This window comes from Phoca vitulina, unplaced genomic scaffold, assembly GCF_004348235.1.
Source record: "Phoca vitulina isolate PV1807 unplaced genomic scaffold, GSC_HSeal_1.0 scaffold12, whole genome shotgun sequence".
NCBI lineage: Eukaryota > Metazoa > Chordata > Mammalia > Carnivora > Phocidae > Phoca > Phoca vitulina.
In genome coordinates, this window is record NW_022589715.1 from 5622310 (window position 1) to 5643996 (window position 21687).

Genomic DNA, 21687 nt, shown 5'->3' on the forward strand with positions numbered 1-21687 from the left:
GATCCTGTATTGTAGTTAATCAACCTCTATGGACAAATAAAGTCTTACTTGAACGGTTAACATTCTTTTGTTTTAATACATTTGAAACTTAAGGATGGAACGAGGCAAAACTTATTAAAAGGGGACTCTCAGGAAGTAAATGAGTCTTTTTGGCTATGTTATCCTGTCTTGAATCATTTAGAAGAAAACCCGCCATGGATAATCTCCCCTTTATAAAAATAAGCTCATTCGACTTGGAAGGAAAATTAACTCCTTCAGGCCATTCTCAGTAAAACCTAGGTCGGAAGAGGTAGCAGTAACTGCATTTTTCTGCATAAGGAATAATGATAACAAAAACCTTCACTGTTTGAAATGTTTCTGTTGAAAATGTTTATTAAATACATTATGATACCATATTTAGGAATATTGTATTTGTAATGTCAGGATTATCATCCTAAACGCTGATTTTCATTGTTGGTATCTACGGGAAGTTGCCTTTTTTAAAAAAAAGAATTTATTTATTTATTGAGTGAGAGCGAGTGAGCGAGAAAGAGCCCAAGAGCAGGGGGAGGGGCAGAGGGAGAGACTCTTAAGCCGACTCCCCGCTAAGCGTGGAGCCCGACACGGGGCTCGATATCACCACGCCAAGATTGCGACCTGAGCCGAAATCAAGAGTTGGACCTGAGCCACCCAGGCGCCCCTGGGAAGTTGCCTTTTCAAACAAATCCCTCATACAAATCATCTTTTGTTGCAATTTGTTTCTTTCCTAAAAAGTTGAAATACAGGTGGAGAAATCCAGTAAATGGATTCTAAGCCATCCTCCTCCTCCTAGCTCTCACTGGGGCACTGTGTCCTGGCTTATTTACTCAGTTAGCTGGGTTGGAACTGACTCAGGAGTAGACTCGGGGATGGCCCCCATTCGGCAAAGACGGGGCAGAGGCTGAAACGTCTGTGGGAACAAGTTCACGTTTGGGCTGCTCTCCTGTATCTTTATGAAATATCGATGTCACCCATTCCTGGTGGCTCATATATCAGGCGAGTGATTTCCAACACAACTCTTTCTCTGCTCTTTGACAAAGCAAATTATTAAGACATTTAAGATTTTAAAGCACCTTAAGGATTAGTGATTGGCTATAAATCTTATTTAAGACTAATCTCTTTGATATATGGTTTTTGAGGGGGGGGTGGATAACTTAGAAATGGCAAGAAAAAAGTCTCTCCTGGTAATGACTCATCGTGGTTAATGGTTTACACAGTCATTACACAGCTTTACATGTGTGAGACTTAAAAAGACATGGAAGCCGGTCACTCTGGAACAGTCTGAAACTATTGCTGTGACACTACATTGGATTAGCTGTTTCTATAGTTTCCACCTGAGGCACCGTACTGTGTGTACTCAAGTATTGACTAACACAGTTTCACGATCAAGATCTAACTTCTGAAGACAGTAGCTCACCCTGTGTTTATTAACTGGCTAAATATTTTAAGCCAACTTTCCCCCTGCATTTGGGAGAAAACAAGCCCTAGGAATTCCGCTTAATTCTAGCACGACTGAGGAGGAAAGAGCCAGCATCTGCCTAGGCTTGTTTAAGCACAATGGCAGTGTGAGCATAATTCTGCTGCCCCCAGGGATCCTCATTTCTGTGGCAACGAGGTGACACCCACAAGGGACCCTCCGAGTGTGACGCCTGAGCTCCCCAGCTCAGCCCAGCCATTGAGAAACACAACAGAGTGCAGTTTGCAAAAAGCCAGCCTGGGCTGCCTCTGAAAACCACACCCTTGGTCCCAATTTGCTTACATTTGCTACATTTTAATTTTACAAAGTACTTTCACAAGGTCTTATTTTAGGATAACCTCTTAGGGACATACTCAAGCCACCGCCTAGAAAGGAAAAAGAACATTTACCATATGCCTACAGATCCACAGCCTGTGTGCTTTGGTATATTAGTTAAACTGCTCGAATAACAGAGTGGGAGGATAAAAGACCAAAGTTCAATACTTGTCAGGGAGTCTGAATTATAATATTCAGATACGGAACTCAAGGAGGAAGAAGACAAAGCTAATGCTCTGCCAACCTACAACCACCTCTGCAAGAAAGAATGTTTACTACTCTCATTTCCTGAGAACTCCCCAAAGACACAGACTACAAAACCCTAACGCAGACTAATTTTGTAGCAAGTACTTTACCAATATTGTTTCCCAGCTAGATTTCAGCAAAACAAATACTTGAGAAACATTTACAGAATTCTCCATAAAATTAACATTAAACGCGGACCATCTTGCTGGGGCTTAGAAATCTGGTTTCACCTTAAAATGCTCTACAGCATGCTGATCTTCAATTGCGAAGAAGTAATCCTGTTTCGTTTACTTCGTAATTTTAATGAGGGGGCTTAAGTTCAGTTTTGGCGGGGAGGATTTTCTTATTCAGTGTCCTCAGTCAAGGCTTTCCGATCTTTTCCACATTCTGGCACATCTGTGGAATGAGTTGTGCGTTTGTATGTGGCTGCAAGTGACCAGCCCGAGAATAACCTCCCCGAGGGGAGCGATTTCTCAGCACTCTGGATGGAAAGTTCTCTCGTTTCTCTTCTCCCCGCTGTATCTCTGCTGCAAACCTGTGTGGAAGGCTGCGGGTCCAGCTGGGCAGGTGGCTCCAGCTAGGGCGGCCAGCATCAGTTCCACTCTAGCACCGAGGGTCAAAACTGGCTCAAAAAAATGTTTTAGAGGGTGAGTGTGGTCTTCTCCTTCATTTCTCCTGAGCAGTTGTGTAACGTGAGCCTTGTTTCGGTAGCAAGTCAGAACTTGAATACTGTGCGTGCGTGCTATGCATGTACGTGTTTTTTATTTAAAGTGATGACATGAATCTTTTAAAATACTATTTTTAAATAGTATTATTTTAAATATTTTAAAAATACTATTTAGAGTCTAAGCTCTTCAAGTGCGCCAAAGCTAAACACGCTTGATAATGACCATTTTGGACAGTCCAGGAGGTTTCCTGAAAATGTAACTGAAATAATACTGTGAAAAGTGAACTCCCTTCACTGAGGTGGTTCTGCTGATTAGTTTGAATTCCATCTATAGCATGAAATCTGCAGTGACTCTACCTGAGTGCCAGACAAACATAAGAATATTTTTTCTACTCAGCTCTTTGGGATGTTTCCTGGCCACATGGATAAATGTCCAGAGAAAATGTAAATGTATTGACAGTTTTTCAAAATGCTAGCTCCCCATTCACCTAAGTGGCGGGTGAAAACAAGCAGCCTCCTGGAAGATATTTTTATGGCTGTGAATCTGACACTAGCAGGGCAACCTTTTCTACCTCGACTGTGCCAAGTCCGCTCGGGGAAGACCATCAAAATTCCCCGCTGGGTAATGTGAAATGTGGCCATTAGAGCTGGGTGTGTTCCTAAGAGAGAGCAGAGACTCCTAAATGGAAAACCGAAAACAAAACAAAGACACCTAGACTGTTCTGCTTTTGAGAATAAGAATGGTAAGGATAAAACCAGCTTGCATTTTAATAACAAACAAGAGCTCTTCGAGTTTGTTTTTTAGGCTGAACTTTAATGAGTAAAAATAAAAATCCCTTACAGATTAAGTTTACTTTGTAGCCAATAGCCTAAAATGAAATTTTAATTTTTCTTGCTCACGATTTTTTTTTGTCCTTCTCTGTTCTAACTTCTTTCAGATGAGCCTTTATGATAGAAAAAAACATTCAGTACTTCTCCTCATGCTCCTATCTCACCCTAGTAAAAAAGCAGGAGAGAAAAAAATACATAGATTAAAACAGAATCGTATTAAACATTCATTTTTGTATGATGAGGTGAATTTCATTCATTCCGGGATAGTCACAGAGAAAAAGACAGGCAAGCTGGTTTTTAGACTGCCTCGCACGGACGCTCCAAATTGTGCAGGGAGTGTCCCTGTTCTGTCCGAAATACAGAAGGTCTGGGAACCTTCCCTAAGTGTGTGTGGGGCCTCAGCTGACTGCACAGTGCCTGCCCTGGGCTCCTTCACCAGGGCAGCCCAAGCACAGAGCCTGGTTGGAGGTAGAGGTGCTGCTCTTATTTCCCAGGTGAGCAAGAAGCAGGGGAGTAGCAAGCACTCTCCTAAGACTGGTCTTTACTGTGTGGTGACAAGTTTCACAATCATGCTGATGATCCGGGATCCTCGAGGACATGTACACAGATCTATGCTTGGGTTTTTTATCTTATCCTGGAGAAGCTGGTCAAGTTCGCAGCGGAGTTCCTTTACTAGTTCAGCCACCTGAAATGAAAGTTGCAATGTGAGCAGTGATTGGGTCAACAGGGGAGGAAAGGTTATTAAAGGAAATGTCCCACTGATGATTATCATTATTCTAGATTTCTGGTAGTAATTTTAACTCCATGCGGGGGGGAGGGGGGAGGAGAAACTAAACACATATTTATTCTAAAAGGGCTTCTAAAATTTCTTGATGCAGCTATAAGAACATTTATGCAATATCAGCTCTGCAATATAATAAATGGGGTCTATTATATATATATATATTTTTAAAGATTTTATTTATTTATTTGACAGAGAGAGACATAGCGAGAGAGGGAACACAAACAGGGGGAGTGGGGGAGGGGAGAAGCAGGCTTCCCGCTGAGGAGCAGGGAGCCCGATGCAGGGCTCCATCCCAGGACTCTGGGATCATGACCTGAGCCGAAGGCAGACGCTTAACGACTGAGCCACCCAGGCGCCCCAATGGGGTCTATTATAAAAACGCTCCTCTATCACATCTCATTTAAAGAAAAGATTAAATCTGGGAGAATGGCTTCTACGTAGTGTTCTGCATATTAAAGCCTGGTCAACGTTTACAATTTGCTCCAAGGGGAGAAGCAGGAAAACGGAGAATTAAAAATGCTGGATATTAAACCAAAAAAATCTGTAGCTTTGGGATACATTTGATGCTATCATGGGAAGAAATAGCTCCACATTTTTTTATGGCATTTTCTTATGCTGATGTGTGGTGGGCACTGGAGCTGTCCTCCCAACGTGGTTTGCCGCTCCCCCATCATTTGGCAACCATGCGGTTTGCACCCTGACCCAACTCAAACAGGCTCATGCCATGAGCTTTGCCAGAGTGAATGGCTCAGATCATCTGGGCCTTAGAGTTTATGACATTCCTTTGGCCATAGAAATTGATTTAGGAGAGGAAGTTTCTTGTCTCCCCTCCTGGACAGTACGCTGCCGCACAAATGGGAGGCCTGGGGCTACGGCAGCCATGCTGCTACCATGAGGTCAGCCAGGCTTTTGTTGTCCTTGAGCTGCTGAATTAAACCAACCCTGCCTGGCCTTCCTGACCTGTTCCGTGCAGTACGGCAGCCACCTGTCACACGTGGCTAATCTAATGGCCAGTTCAAACAGATGTGCTGTGAGTGTAAAATACACCCCAGATTTTAAAGATTTAATATAAAAAAACAATACATCTCAATAAATTCTTATACTGATTACATGTTGAAATTAAAACTTTTTAGCTATATTAGGTTAAATAAAATTAATTTCACCTATTTTTTACATGTGGCTACTAGAAAAATTGAACTTACATATATGTCTCACATATTTTTATTGGACTATGCTGCTTTAGACTTTATAGTTAAATGCGCTGATAAATTCTCTTTAATGTTTGAGTTGGTGTTTCTGCTTCTTGCTACCTTTCTGCCAGATGCAAATGTTAAAATGAATTTTTCTTTCCTAAACATATACTCCCCCTTAAATGTTTCTGCAGAGATTCCAATAGTGAATATGTGAGACCTGAGAATAAAAGAATTCAGACCCATTTCCTTTTTTTTTTCTTAATGGTAGTGGTAGAACCAGGGTGACTTTTGTTTATTTTTGCTCATCTGTATTTTCTGATTTTTTCTTTGGTGAACATGTGTTATTTGTACAACAATTAGGAAGGTCCAACATCTCACTCATGGCTTCTGCCCCAAACCCTTCACACCAGCCCATCCTGGGCTCCCCTCCCCGTGCACTGCCCAGTCTCTCACTGAGCCTCCAGCCCGGGCCTCGCTCCGGTCAGGCCTGGGTCACAGCCTGGGTACCCCCCCACCCCCCATAGTTCACTTTTCCTCAGCTCTGTTGTCTGTGGTGCCTGAAGGAATGCCCTCTACTTCACAGCATCAAAGCCCCTCAGGGCCTGCGCCTCACAGACAGGCCCGCTAGCCCTTACCTGATGGGAAGCAGCCGCAAAACGGATCCAACCATCATCCAAGGACACTACAAACTCCCCTCTCTGAAGCTGCACACTCACTTGGCCTCCCCCGAACAAGACCAGTGGGTACACGGACACCATACTGCAGTCTCGGATGAACACCCGACTAGTTTTGATCTTTTCATGGTACACCAGGTAGGGGCTGTCAAAGTGTCTGACCTGGAACAGAAAACCTCAGATGACGACACTGGCAGCCGGAGGGGAGCTCCCCCCATTCCACGGATTGAAGTACCACCTGTCTATGAACGACTCCCCAAATTCTCTCCAGCCAGTACCTGTCCCCCGAGTCCAGGCTTCCACGTGCAGTCGCCTTCTTGACGTCTCACTTTGGATCTCTAATAAGCATCTCGGACTTTCGTTCAAAAGGAATTCTTGATTTCCCCCTCTTTACGGTATTCCCCTCCCGCTCAGTACATGATGTTCCCATTCACCTTGCCGCTCACGTCCCCAATTTAGAAGCCATCCTCGACTGCTCTTTCCCCTCACTCCATCGAAATTATCACTAGGGCCTGTCGGTTCTCTTTTCTAAATACATAACGAACTGACATATTCTCCCCGCCGTGACAGCTACCACCTCAGCTCAGAGCATCACCGACTCGCACGGACCACGGTCACGGCTTCCTAAGCGCTCACCTGCCTTCTGTTTTACCCCTTCATGGTCTCTTCCCCTCCAGCAGCCACCATGATCTTTTAAAAACCCATGCACAAAAGCCTGCAGCGACTTGGAGGATAAAATCTGAGACCCTTACCATGGCCTCTGAGGCCCCCCACAACCTGGCCCAGCACAGCGGCTCCTCGGGCACCTCACAGCGTACCCCACCTGTCCCAGCCGCCGGCCTGTGCCCCCGGAGCGCGCCAGTGTGCTCCCGTCTCGTTTCCTCTGCCGGAATGTTCTCTCCTTAGATATCTCCATGGCTCGCCCTTCACTGCATTTAGGATCTGCTCAGTCGTTTTCTCCTCAGATGGTTCTTCCCTGACCTCTCTCGGCAAAATGGCCCCTCTCCTGTCACTCTCAACCTCTTACTCGGTTTTCTTTTTCTTGATAGCATTTGTCACTAACCTGAGGTGATCTGTTTACTTATTTCTTGCCTGTCTTCCTCGGCAGAACAGAAGCTCCCTGAGGACAGAGACCTTGTCTGTCCAGCTCACCCACTGCCCTCCATGGCCCACAATCGTGCCTGGCACAGAGGAGTTGCTAGTAGATACTGAATGGATGCAGGAATAATTTGGATTCATTGCATGACTGTCATGGTAAACTCAGAAGAGGAGGAGTAGAGCCAGCTCAGTCCTCTAGCTCCTAAGTACGTGTGCAGCTGAGAGACCAGATGACCTCTGGGCCTCAGATTCTTCTGGGCTTAAGGAGACCCTTTTCATGCTCTGCTGACACATTACTCAGTAGTTGCAGGGGGTTGACCAGCCCTAACACTTCAAATTCTCTTCCTCTGTCCTCCTGTCCTCTTTTGCTCCATCTCCTCTCAAAGTTTTATTGAGCATCTGCTTTCCGCTAGGCGCCACGCTAGACACTGAGAATACAAAAATGTATACCATACAATTCCTGTCTTTAGGAATTTCACAATTCCACAAAGGAGATGTACCACAAACCATAAAACAATGTGATAAGCGCAACAGTGGATAAAATGCACGCCACACAATGGTGGAACCAGAAATAAAGAGCAACTTTGAGGGAGAGCTTCTTCATGGAAGCTCGAAGGCTAGGAGCCTGCTGAGAATGAGAACATCATTCCAGGTTCTGAGGAAGTGTGTCCAATGTCATGGCACACAGAGGGACCGGGGGTGGGGGGGGAACTGTGGGGGACATGGTATAGGAGGGGCCAGGTGCACAGGATCCCAGGAGCGTTTGCAGGAGACTCCATGTAGGAAGAGTTCTAAGCCAGGGAATGATGTGACCGAATGTGTGTTTTGCTAAGTTACTTCTGGCAGCAGGACTGTAAAAGGCTGGAGAGGAAGGACCGGAAGTCAGATCGTGACAGCACTTTCGGGGTTTGAACTGAGAAAGGGATGGTGAGGAGAAGGGGAGGAGGCCCATCTGAGAGTGTCGTTAGGGGCAACTGCTGGACCTGGGGTCCAAATGGACCGGAGTAAGGAGAAGAGCGGCAGGGTCTCTGTGAGCGCAGGGTTCTGGTTGGGAGGGTGCCGTTCACCAAGACACGGAAGACGGGAAGAGAAGAGGGAAGTGGGAGATAGAGTCTGAGGTGAGTGGCAGGCATCCGGCTGATGATCTCCAGCAGGAGAGCTCCGAAGAAGCCCAGGCCCAGAGAGAGATCTGGGGCTCTGTGGCCGCTTGTAGGTGGCCGTTAGAACCACAGTGCCGTGCTCTGGTGCTTCGGGAAGAGTAAGTGCCCTGTAGGGAGAAAATGAGGACTAAGGACAGAACCACTTTTCAGAGCAAAGGAACCAGTCAAAGAGGTGTCGGGGGATGATCAGAGAGAATGAGAAGAAAGTGGCATTTCAGGAGCAAAACCACATCAAAGATAGTTTCAGGAGGACGGGAGGTTAGTGCTGTCAAATACTACACAAGAGTCAAGTCTGAGGAGGACCAGGGCGTGTTCTCTGGGTTTGACAAGGAGGCGACGCGTAACCTGTGGGGAGCTGAGCGGAGCGGCGGGAGCAGAGCCCGGCAGCTGTGGGAGGAAGGAGCACCGAGGCAGTGCCATCGGTAAGGTCAGGTCATTTAAGGCACGCATTTAGGGATGCGTTACATCCTGACTTCTTCAATCACCACTGCAGAGAAACAATTTTACATCTGAAAGCAGGTTTGAGCATTTTTTTGGTATCCAGTAGAATTTTCTTAAAATGGAAATAGTCTTTCCCCAAACAGTCCAATTTCTAGTCTGTTCATGCTTATTCAACCTTCCCCGTCAGTGGTGCTGCTGGGGACAGAGAATGATAGAAGGAGGTTTGAAGGGACTGTGCTGCCCCCTGCAAGACCTGCATATGTAAATATAGGTGTACCCCACCATTCCAACCTGATAGTTCACTGAGGAAGGGTGAATGTGCACATATCCATCATTCTTGGTGACAAACTTCAACTCATCTGATTTGGGTTGCATTCTGACAGCTCCGGTACTGGTCTTCTGAAATTTCCCTTCTGGGCTTTTCACCTAAACAACAGGTATTTTTGGGGGGGGGGAAATATATATATATTTATATATATATGAATATATTATATATTTTTTCATGATAGGAAGCATCCCTTGGCACAAAACCAGTCTTGTCTGAATGCTTTTGCTGTTTCTTCCGTTTCCTTTTGAAAGCAGTATAAGCATACTTTCCCCCCTTTTCTGTTTTTGAACCACCAAGAAGTGTGGATGAGGTGCAGCAGCTCTGGGAGACTATACCACACACCAGCCACATGGGGGTGGACAGACGTTGCTACTGGAGGTCTGCACCGAATCTCAGCTGCAGAGATCCAGCTGGGAACAGTGGAGCAGGAATCTGCTTCAATCCTAATCCAACTTTTCCCAATGTATTTCTTTCCAAAAGAGGGAAAGAATTATATGAATAAACACATTGTTTCATTTGAAAAGAAAAAGTTTATGTGCACATATACATACATATGAATTATCCATATATATGTTTTGCAAAAATAATACACTGTTACTATAGAAAGTAACATATTAGGAAAAAAGAAGAAAATAAAGATACCCTGTAATCACATGATTAAGAGATAACTAGCACTATATTTGATGAATATTTTAGTTTTCGGTGCTAGATTTGTTTATATATACAAAGAAAACTATAAACATATAATATAAATAAAAATATACACGTATTGAAACTAATGTAGGATCATTTTCTACAATCTACTTTTTAAACTTAATACATTGAGAACATCTTTCCATGTTATTAAATATTTTCTTAAAACGTAATTCTAAATGGCTATACCTAGTTATGAGGATCTATAATAATTTCACTAATAAATTCCCTATTATTGGTACCTTAGATTGTTTGCAATTATAAACAGAGCTAGAATGAACATTCTCCTAGCTGTATTTTTATGCATACATGCAATTATTTCCTAATCAATAAGTCCTCAGAAATGAAATCTAGAATGGGTGTATCAATTTATACTCCCACTAAGAGTGAGGGGGTTCATTGTGGGGGGCTTCTGACAGCACCAGTATTACAATTTTTAAAAACTTGTGTCACATTGTAATCGCCCAAAGCCCATAGTTTACCTTAGGGTTCACTCTTGGTGGTGTATATTCTATGGGTTTGTGCAAATGTATAATGACATGCACGTATTACGATGGTATCATGCAGAGTCTTTTCATTGCTCTAAAAATTGTCTATGCTCTGCCTATTTGCTCTTCCCAATCCTTGGGGTTCTTTTGGGTTTTTTTTCCTGTCTCCATACTTTTGCTTTAAATGATTTTTTAAAATAAATTTCAAATGGTTTGAAAAGCATGCAAGTACCGAGCAGAAAATGTGCCAGAAATTCATCCACAGATGTGAACCGAGCATTTAACAAAATGTTAAATGAGAAACAATTTAGCACTCTGACAAATTCATAGTCTTTCTAAGTTTGACAAGGACTGGATAATTAAAACTTAGGTAAAAGTCCAACAGCACATATAGGAGGGTTTTCCAGAAGGCTGGCCACAGGTGGTCCCGTGGCAGAGCCCTGGCTTGTTTGATTTTGTTCTTACCTAACTGTAGTCCAGAGCAGAGGCCGTAACGGAAACTGTAGTAGAATCAAGCGTCTATCTAATATAGAAGGCTGGTTATGCACACGTTAGCTGGCAGGGTGACATCTATGTCCATTTAAATTTCTAGAATGTCATGTCAGAAGGATTAAAAAGGCACCTCATTTTATACAATAAATGTGTTCTTGAACAATGTTATCTGAACAGATTTGGGGAACTGAAGGACTGGAAATGTATACAAAGTTTAAAAGGCTCTGTGTGTCTTTGTATGTATCTCTTTAAGATGATTAATGTGTATGTCTTAACTTATGTCCCTTGGCTACAGATCAAACAAGAAGTGGGAGGAACTAGGAAAAACATTTTGTTACCCGCACTACATTTGGATAAAGAGCAGCACACAGCATTGCTGATATCAGCTTGGGGTTCTCAGCATTTGAGTTTGCCTATGAGAGAAAGACAGCATTGATCTTATAAGTAATGTGGCTACTTCTGTTTGTACCCTGGAATTTACCATTATATTTCATTGGATTTCTATCTTAAAACAAAACAAAACTAAATTAAAATACCTAATTTCTATCTTTTTGCTAGAAAAATTCTTTCTTTCTAAGTAAAAAATAAGTCTACCAGACCATATTCACATAGGACCCATTCCAAGAAGCCCACAGTAACTCTGGGTCTCTGCAAAGCAGTTACAAAGCCAGTGTTCCTAAGGATCAGTGGACAGAGATTCTTGCTCATGAGATGCTCATGATCTGCAGAAAGTACTAACTGCACTGAGAACAGAGAAGCATCAGGTTCATCTTGAAGAAGCGTTCTTCCTTGGTCATATAAAAAAAACTATTCTTGGTTGGAAAAAGGCTGGTGTGATTTAAGAAGACATTATTGAAACATCTATTTCACCTCTCATAAGCTTATCAAGAACCGGTTTGGGGACGCCTGGGTGCAGCAGTTGGTTAAGCATCCGACTCTTGGTTTCAGCTCAGGTCGTGATCTCAGGGTGGTGAGATCAAGCCCTGAGTTGCTCTCTCCCTCTCCCTCTGCCCCTCCCGCTTGTGCTCTCTCTCTCTCAAATAAATAAATAAATCTTAAAAAAAAAAAAAAAAAAGAACTGGTGTGAAATTAAAAAAAAAAAACAATAGTAGCAACAATTAACAGAAAAACCCTTCTGTTTTTAGGAGTGTTTCCTGACACTTATTTGTGGAAAGAAAATCAAGAATTTCACTAAGCCCACTTCTCAGTGGGCTTAAGTAAAAAATTAAGTGAGTTAATATACTACCCATGTGCTAATTAAAGAGAAATAAAAGAACTAACTACACATTCTTTACCTCTTCTCCTGTGGCGTCCAAGATACCATCTCCTCCTTGGGCCCTTTTCTCAATTTCCCTTGCTCTGAGTCCCTCCTTTACAAAGCCTATATCTGATAACAGTTCAGTGAATTGTCGTTTGAGGCTGGCCATTTCCTGAAAGAAATGGAAAAAATTCTTTAAGGCTAGGCAGCAGCAAGTCAAAGAAGTGCAGAGTCTTTACTTCAGTGGATAGTAGTGAGGCTCCTATGGGTCATCAGACAGGTATGAAGATTGTCTTGTCTGGTCATTTCCAGAAGGGCACTTTTTACTTTGACAAACCAGCAGACAGAGTGAAAGAGTTACACAGAAATTCAACCAATTTCGGAAAACCTGAGGATCATTTATTTAACTCTAAATCACAGTTTTTAAAAACACATTCATCGGAATTGGGGTAGGTCTGACTTTACCGGCAATTCTTAGGACAGCAAAAAATACAGTTTACTTTGGACCCCCATTCAAGGTGCTGTGACATTGTCTAGTTTTCCCTACTTACATTTCTGCTCTGGTCCCCTTAGTTCCTCACTGGAGCCCAGAGTGGTTAGTGTTCTCTCTCAATGGATGCAGAACACCCAGCTCAGAACTTACTTTCTAGTACCTTGTGATCTCTCTGGCTCACATCTTTTCCTAGGAATAAGGACCTTATTAAGTGGTTTAGATTTAGACACCCCTTTGTGTAGCTGAGCACAAGTGTGAGAAAGAAAAGAACAGACCTCCTTCTCTTCTGGCCACTGTTCAAATAGAGGGTATCAGATGATAGGGAAGGAGGTAAGGACAGTCAAAGAACTGAGAGCCAAGCAATACTACCCTGTCTCCTGATGACAGCTTAAGTATTTTCTTGAAATGTCTCACGTACACATGGATAACCTGGCAAAATACAGCTAGGACTTCTCTATCATGCAAGGTTTTAACTGATATCTTAATAAATCTTAATATCTTTAGTGAGAAGAGGAAACTCTGATGGACCTTCCAGATCATGGCAAAATGTACATACATCCTGAACATTCATAAGAAATGTAATCTGAAAGAAATATCACTTTACACTTAAATATTAATGACTTGAGGACATATCTACAACTGCACCTTCCATATAACATACCCTTCAGACCAGTGGTTCTCAACCCTGGCTGCATACTAGAATCCCTTGGTGCACCCAACGACAATAAACAGATGTAACTGGCCTGGGGTGGAACCTGGGCATTTTTATTCATTTATTTTGTTAAGCCTCCTCAGGTGAATCTAATGTGCAGCCAAGATTGAAAATTACTGCTTTTGGTGTCCTTAGAACAAAGCTTGAGCCCGTGTCCTCTCACGATGCCTCGCTGTAGTACACCTCACGGCAGAGGAGAATGAAGGCCAATAGTGGGATGCTTCTGAACTCTCTTACTTCGTTTTATTTTTTATTTATTTATTTTTAAAAGATTTTATTTATTTATTTGACAGAGAGAGACACAGCGAGAGAGGGAACACAAGCAGGGGGAGTGGGAGAGGGAGAAGCAGGCTTCCCAAGGAGCAGGGAGCCCGATGCGGGGCTTGATCCCAGGACCCCGGGATCATGACCTGAGCCAAAGGCAGACGCTTAACCGACTGAGCCACCCAGGCGCCCCTCATTTTAAATAACCAATTCATTCACTTCTGCGTTTCTTCAGTGAATCTTTACTGAGCGTCAGCTGTGTGCTAAGCACCGTTCCTGGCACTGGGGATACACTGTCGAACAACACGGTAAGGTCTCGGCTCTGAGGGAGCTTGTGGGATAGAGAGATAAATAAATAAATGTCAGGTAGGGGTAAGCACTAAGGACATTAATTTTGTGTTCTATTCTAGGACATCTTTTAATAGGAAAGCAAAGTCCTTCCCTTTCCCCAGCCTGAAAATCTCTGAGTAAAACAGATGCTTTACAAAGCTGTGTACCGCCATTACTCTGGCTTCTCCTACCACCGTGGAAAGGTGCCAACAACACTGTCCCAACGGAGGACAGAGCCCTCTCCACTATGGCCCAGAAGATAAGAAACCTTCTCTTTCTTGTACACTCATTATTGACACATCTCAGCCTCTGATGGACATAAGGAAAATGAACAAAACCTGGTTCAGGACTCATTCTCTGCTTTTGTGGAGAAGGTAAGGAGCTTGGCGATGGTCACAGACTGCTCTGAGAATATGATGAAAGCTATGGTCCCTCTCTCCACAATAAAGCACATATGTATAAGCATCTGATTTTGCATATAATTTCAGGGGTTTATGGATCCAGGTTAAGAACGCCTGGTAGAATTCCTGAAAAAACTGACTTCCGGTAAGCAGTAATCTTCACAGTGTCGTATTCTCCTATCCTCCACATAAGTAAACACAGATTCATTGAAAAGAGGAAAAGTGGGTCAGTTGAAAGGTTCAGTGCAGAAGGCCTCATGTCAGAGGATGTAAAACAGGAGTGTGTTTTACACAGCGGATAAAGCCAAGCATATTTCAGAAATGATACTTTTAATGTGAGGCAGGACAAGGGAGACAAAGTTGCAACACCCTCTGGTGTGTGGCTACAATAGAAAAATGAATGAAAACAAACTGCCACAGAAACAACTCACCTGAAGAACTCTTCCAGACAAGAAGTTCTGTCTGCAGTAATTGTAACTTGCACGCATTCCTTCTTTCGTACTTAGCTGCCATCCCTAAATTTTGGAGAAAATAAAAGTGAACTTACTCTTTCGTGCCAATTCCGTTAATATACCTCAGCTATTGGGGCGCCTGGGTGGCTCAGTCGTTAAGCGTCTGCCTTCGGCTCAGGTCATGATCCCAGGGTCCTGGGATCGAGCCCCGCATCAGGCTCCCTGCTCTGTGGGAGGCCTGCTTCTCCCTCTCCCCCTCCCCCTGCTTGTGTTCCCTCTCTCGCTGTGTCTCTCTCTGTCAAATGAATAAATAAAAATCTTTAAAAATATATATATATATATATACCTCAGCTATTAAGTTATATACTTACCTTATATGCTCGTAGAAGAGCCAGATAGTCGCTGTTTGCAAATGCAAATTCTAGCTTTTTCTGGTTAGCTTCCTCTTTTTTATCCCAGGGAGATACCTAAATGAGGAAAACCAGGTTTGAAGGACACATTTTACCTGAGGTTTCTTTCTTTTTTTTCCTTCAAGATTTTATTTTTAAATAATCTCTATACCCAATGTGGGGTTCGAACTTACAACCCTGAGATCAAGAGTTGCATGCTCCACGGACTGAGCCAGCCAGGGGCCCCATGATTTTTGACAAGAATGCCAAGACCATTCAATGGTGAAAGAACAGTCTTTTCAACAAATAGTACTGGGACAACTGAATAGTCATATGCAAAAGAATGAAGTTGGACTCTTACCTCATGCCATTTACAAAAATTAACTCAAAATAGACCAAAGACCTTAATGTAAGAGCAAAAACTATAAAACTCTTATGGGGCGCCTGGGTGGCTCAGGTGGTTGGGTGTCTGACTCTTGATTTCAGCTCAGGTCATGATCTCAGGGTAGTGAGATCGAGCCCCACGTCGGGCTCCAGGCTGAGCGTGGAGTCTGCTTAAGATAACTCCCTCTCCCTCTGCCCCTTACCCCACCCCCACTAAAAAATAAATAAAAATAAAACTATAAAACTTAGAAAAAACATAGAGATAAATGGAATAAAGCTTCATTAACTTTGGATCTGGCAATGGATTTTTTTTGAGTGTAGTTGACACACAATGTTACGTTAGTTTCAGGTATACAACATAGCGATTTGACAAGTCAGTAATTGATACATTATGCTATGCTCACAAGGGTAGCTACCATCTGTCATCATACAACACTATTACAATATTGCTGACTATATTCTTTATGCTGTGCCTTTTATTCCCATGAGTTATTCATTCTATAACTGGAAGCCTGTATCTTCCACTCCCCTTCAGCCATTTTGGCAATGGGGTCTTTTTTTTTGTTTTTAGGATTCTTAACTATGACAATGGAAGCTCAAGGAACAAAAACTGGATAAACTGGACTTCATCAAAATTAAAAACTTTAGTGTTTCAAAGGACATATCAAGAAAGTGAAAAAGGTAACCCAGAGAATGGGAGAAAATATTTGCAGATCATATTTCTCATAAGGGACCTGTATCCAGAATATATAAACAACTCTTACAAATCAATATTAAAAGATGAATAACCCAATTAAAAAATGGGCAAAGGATCTGAATAGACATTTCTTGAAAGAAGATATACAAATGGGAAATAAGCAAATGAAAAGGTGTTTACTATCATTAGCCATCAGAGAAACACAAGTCGAAACTACAAATTCACACCCCCTAGGATGATTATAATAAAAAAGTCAGATAATAACAAGTGTTGGTGAAGATGGGGAGAAATTGCAACCCTGATAAAAGGTTGGCAGAATGTAATGTGCAGCTACTCTGGAAAAAGAACTGGAAGTTCCTCAGAAAGTTAAATATAGAGTTACTATTTGATCCAGTAATTTTACTCCTAGGTATATACCCAAGACAAATGAAAACATATGTCTACATAAAAACTTGTACATGAATGTTTACCAGCAAAGGTGGAAACAATCCCAAATGTCCATCCAGTGCTGAATGGATAAACAAAATGTGGTACGTCCACACAAAGGATATTATTTGGCAAAGGAACAGAGTACTGATCTGTTACTATGTTATAGTGCATATGTTACCTGTTACTATGCTGTAACATAGATGCACCTTAAAAGCATTATGCTAAGTGAAGAAGCCAGTCACAAAAGACCATATATTATATTATTTCCTTAATGTGAAATGTCTGGAAGAGGTAAATCTATGAAGACAGAAAGCAAACTGGTGGTTGCCTAGGGCTGTGGTGGATGAGGAATTAGAGGGGATAAGGGGAGTGACTGCTAAGGGGTTTCTTAATGAGGTCATAGAAATGTTCTAAAACTGACCATGATGAGGACCACATAAAATTACTGAATGTACAATTTAAATGGGCGAATTATATTTCAATAAAGCTGTTAAAAAAAAGTGGTCCAATGTATTTACTGCCTGTTAAAATCATGCTGGGGCACTTTTGCTTGCTTGCATTTTCTGATTTTTCTTTAATGAGCATGGTGGAGCAGATACAATAAAAAGCACATTTAGGTTATTTCAATAAGTTGGATCTTCAGTTCTTAATCTTTATTTGAGGCATGGATTTCTTTGAGGATCAGACAAAAGTTATAGACATTGCGACCTAAGACTTCCCATCTATCATCCTCATAAGAAAATGTGTGGGCAGGCTCACATAACCCTGAATCCCCCCATGGTCCCCTCAGAGACCTCTGGACTCCAGTTTAGATGAATGTTGTTTACTTACAAAAGGAGACTTAAAAGCCAAACTGGCAGCAATGGTGAGGGCAGGATCCAGACAGCGGAAGATAGACCCAAACAGCATCAGTTTGCCGATTCTCACATCCACGGGCAGAGAGGCCAAGTGATACCCTAGGGGGGTCAGCTTTTCATCTGGAGTTAACGCTCCTAAGTCTCGTAATCGTATTTTTGAGGCACGGAGAGAGTCAGTGTGTGGCGGCTCAATGAGCCGAGAGAATACAGACTGGAGATTGTGAGTGCTAAACATCTCTAAAATTTTAATTCTACAAAAAGAAAACAAAATAGTAATTTGTCCATTTTATTTCTGGAGAGATGACACAGAGGAGTAAGCTTCTTTCTTGAATGAAAATAGTTGGTAATTTCCCAGACATACGCTTTCATAAGCCAGACAATGCTAAATACATTTTCTTTTTCTTTTGGGGGGGGAGGGGCAGCAGAAGAGGGAGAGAGAGAATCTTAAGCAGACTCTGAGCTGAGCATAGAGCCCAAAGTGGGGCTCGATCTTCCCACCCCGAGATCATGACCTGAGCCGAAATCAAGAGTTGGACACCCAACCGACTAAGCCACCCAGGTGCCCCTGAACTGTTTTTAAATCGTATGTACCATGTAATTACATTTTCCCCTCTCTCATCCTCCCTCATGGGTCATTCAACTTCCAAAACTTTCTCAGATCTCTCCGCTCCTCTTCATTTGCACTGTTACTACCTTAGTTCAAAGCAACTGCTTGCCCAACTTCTTAAGACCTGACTGTGGACACTTAAAAGCAGGGCCTGAGTCTTGTATCCTATCTCTAGTGCTTAGCTCAACCCCTGGCAAATGGAAGGCTTTCAAAATATACCTGCTGGATAAAAGGAGAGCTATAACTTCTTTGTACTAGTGACTTTTTGCTTTGGGTTATTATTTTATGGGCATACTCCCTCAAAGCAGTGACTGGGTCAGAGGGCATGGGTTCTTACTAATGCCAACCACATTTTCAGAAAGGTTGAACCAAAGGTTGCCCAGCTTCAATAACATTGAGTTCAATCATTCATTCATTAAATCCTATTTTATGAAATTTGTTCTTTTTTGTTCATCAGGTAAATAAGGGTGTTTCTCAAGTTGTTTTTGTTCACTTTGCTCTGATAATGAGGCTGTAGATCTTTTTGCCTTTTATGATTTAATATGGTGTTGCCAATATTACACACAATTGGTGTAGCAGAAATTTCTTGATAAGTTAGATTACTTTCCTGAGTTACAAATGTATTCTTAAGCTCTATTTTAGGGCCATTCTTTGCAATGTAAGAGATCTTCATGTGCAGAAAGTTAAAACGAATGGTAAAGGCAACACTGAAGAGCTCTTCCTTTGCAAATGAGTGAATTCATCCATGTCCACTCTCAGCAAAATGTCTCCTACTAAGAAGAAGAACCCACGGGACTTCGGGTGAGAAACATGTAGACCTTCCGGAAGCCAGAACACAAAGATCAAGGTGTACCTCAGACACAGCTGTTCCAACGGCACTCTTTGGATCTCTGGCAGCTGCTGCTTTAACAGCTGGTGATTGAAGTGATGGCTGGTGAATAAGTGGAAGCAGACCCCAGAGGCAACCCGGCCCGCTCGACCCTTTCTCTGCAGAGCGTTGGCTTGAGAGACAAAAGTATCCTCTAGGCTCTCCATCCCTTTGCTGGCGTCGTATCTACAGAGAAAAAGAAAATGGAAAAAGGAATTATTTTATAAAAACATGGCTAAGACCCTGCTTAGCATGGACAGAACAGATGCACGACCTTACTTCCACTGAAGGACAAGTGTCCTGTGTGTTCTCGGGTAGTTCAGTCTGCGGTGGGAGCACACAGCGTGAATTTCAGTGGCATCAAATGTTGGTGAACTACATACAGTTCCTTTATGCGACCTTTTCGTTTTTTCTTTTTCTTTTTTTGTATTTATTTGACAAATAAAAACTATATACTTAAGGTGTACAATGTGATGTTTTGATATATGCGTACACTGTGAAATGATTACCGCAATCAAACTAATGAACACATCCATCACCACCCAGATCACCTCTTTTTCACTCAAGCACATGTAAAGCGTATGGAAAAAAGAGAGGAAAAATAATTACTTCCAAGGTAAAACCTGAAAACTTTCCACCACCGTTTGACTTTGAGACTAGGGCCCCGGTACAGAATCACTCATATATACCCACGTAGTTTTCCTAAAACATTTTTCAAACGGCAATGCGTGTCGCTCAAGAGCATCGTCATTGACATGTCACTCTCACTGAGGCATCTTTAACCCTCCTCTACTGTGCCAAAGGAGAATACCTCTTCTCTTTCATTTTCCCAGAATCAATGACATAGACAACATCGTCGATGGTTATGGATGTCTCAGCAATGTTGGTGGAAATTATAATCTTTGTTACACCCACAGGGGGTTTTACAAACACCGCCTGCTGCTCTTCACTGGATAAAGACGAATGAAGTGGGTGAACCACACATCTGAAAGGAAAGAGAAGCACATTTAGTGTCCTAGCACTAAAGGCTGAAATTGGATTCATGGTGGGTGAATTTCTATTAAAATCAGCAACAGGACTCCAAGTATCAGCAGCTTCTCTACAATCTGCCCTTCTAAATGGGAAGGTTCCTTCCAAGCCTTACAAAACAGGCACTCAGTTCTATGAACTAGAAACCTCGCACCACCTTGGGAAAAACTGGAGGGTAACTCAGTAGTAAATGATCAAGAAGGACTATAGTTGCTATTCTACAAGTAACAAGCCTAGAGCACACTAACAGTAGAGAATCGTTTTTCCTCTGTCTTTAAATCCAGAGAATAAGAGGCAGTGATGTATGCTCAGATGCTTCGTTCTTGTATTTCTAGGGAGCGTTCAACCCTTCAGGACTTGTCCCCTTGGGTATGAAAACACACGTCTTGCTACTGGAAAAGAAACTGTAACAAATTACTTTTTTCTCAAATGGCAGCATTTCTTTTCTTTTTTTTTTTTTAAAGATTTTATTTATTTATTTGACAGAGAGACAGAGAACACAAGTAGGCAGAGAGGCAGGCAGCGGGAGAGGGAGAAACAGACCCTTCACTGAGCAGGGAGCCCGATGCGGGGCTCGATCCCAGGATCCTGGGATCATGACCTGAGCCGAAGGCAGACGCTTAATGACTGAGCCACCCAGGCGCCCCAAATGGCAGCATTTCTTTGTTGTTACTCACACTGGCTTCTCCCATGCCCCCTACGTGGCAACTGAAATCACAGGCAATTTTGCTGAGTCACTATGCTAAGTGAAGAGAAATATTTTTATTTAATGAAATGGGAATGATTGCTTCCCTGGAACAAATAGGTCTGTCTCCTTCCAGCTGGCATGCACAAACATATTCTTGAGGAGTGAAACCAGGGTCTAAAGAGGGTGATGGCTGTCAGAGACCATTCTGGTTAGTCATCTTTGCATGTACCCGCAACAGATGGTTAAGGATATGGAAAGCAATTAACTTACCGATGACTGCGTCTGTTGTTGAAAAGAGAATTAGATTGTAGCTGTTCATATAGCATTTTGATTTCTGCTAGTCCCGGTAAAAATACAAGTATAGCACCTGGGTACATAAAAAGAATCAATGTGATAGATGCAAAAAAGGAAAAACTAATATGGACTATAGAGCTATTTTAAATTTTTAAAAATGTAATAATCTGAGATTTTTTCCCACTGCCAATTTTCTTTGTAAAGTCCCCAGGGACTTAAATGGATAGCAGTGTTTTTCATACATTTTCTGACTTAACTCCAAAATGAATGGGGTATTATTATCTTTCCACAAGAGGAAAAACTGAAGTGTAGAAAAATATAATACCTTAAGTTATACAAGAATCATTACCAAAGCTCTTTAAACATACTTCTACTGTGCACTGGGCACTGACATTGTTTTTCTAGGAGGAGTTATCCTGCTAATCTTGTAAGACAGGAAGACTCTTCTATTAGTAAATAAAATCCATAAACATTTCACTAGAAATGAGAAAAAGAAAATACAATTGGCTGGCCAACCTGAAAATCTAAATTCAGATATATGGTGGAGAGGCAGCACATTAACTAACCATGACATATTAACAGTTTATGGGCTTTTAAATTTTACATTAAAGAAAATAAACAGTGATAACT

The 21687-nt window shown here is 42.2% G+C and overlaps 1 protein-coding gene across 4 annotated transcripts in view; it reads right to left on the reverse strand.

Moving 5' to 3' along the window:
* Window positions 1-632: 632 nt before the first annotated feature.
* DHX57 (DExH-box helicase 57) overlaps window positions 633-21687 on the reverse strand; it is a 58200-nt gene continuing 37145 nt past the window's right edge. For all 4 annotated transcript variants that reach the window (XM_032410342.1, XM_032410343.1, XM_032410344.1 and 1 more), the window contains 11 exons: window positions 21034-21130; window positions 19858-20031; window positions 19032-19232; window positions 17546-17822; window positions 15187-15282; window positions 14795-14878; window positions 12201-12335; window positions 11244-11318; window positions 9196-9330; window positions 6167-6367; window positions 633-4239 (listed from right to left, as the gene is read on the reverse strand). In XM_032410342.1, the coding sequence (XP_032266233.1) occupies window positions 4096-4239; window positions 6167-6367; window positions 9196-9330; window positions 11244-11318; window positions 12201-12335; window positions 14795-14878; window positions 15187-15282; window positions 17546-17822; window positions 19032-19232; window positions 19858-20031; window positions 21034-21130 (1619 nt within the window). In that variant the 3' untranslated portion in view covers window positions 633-4095. The remainder of the gene's footprint in view (window positions 4240-6166; window positions 6368-9195; window positions 9331-11243; window positions 11319-12200; window positions 12336-14794; window positions 14879-15186; window positions 15283-17545; window positions 17823-19031; window positions 19233-19857; window positions 20032-21033; window positions 21131-21687) is intronic.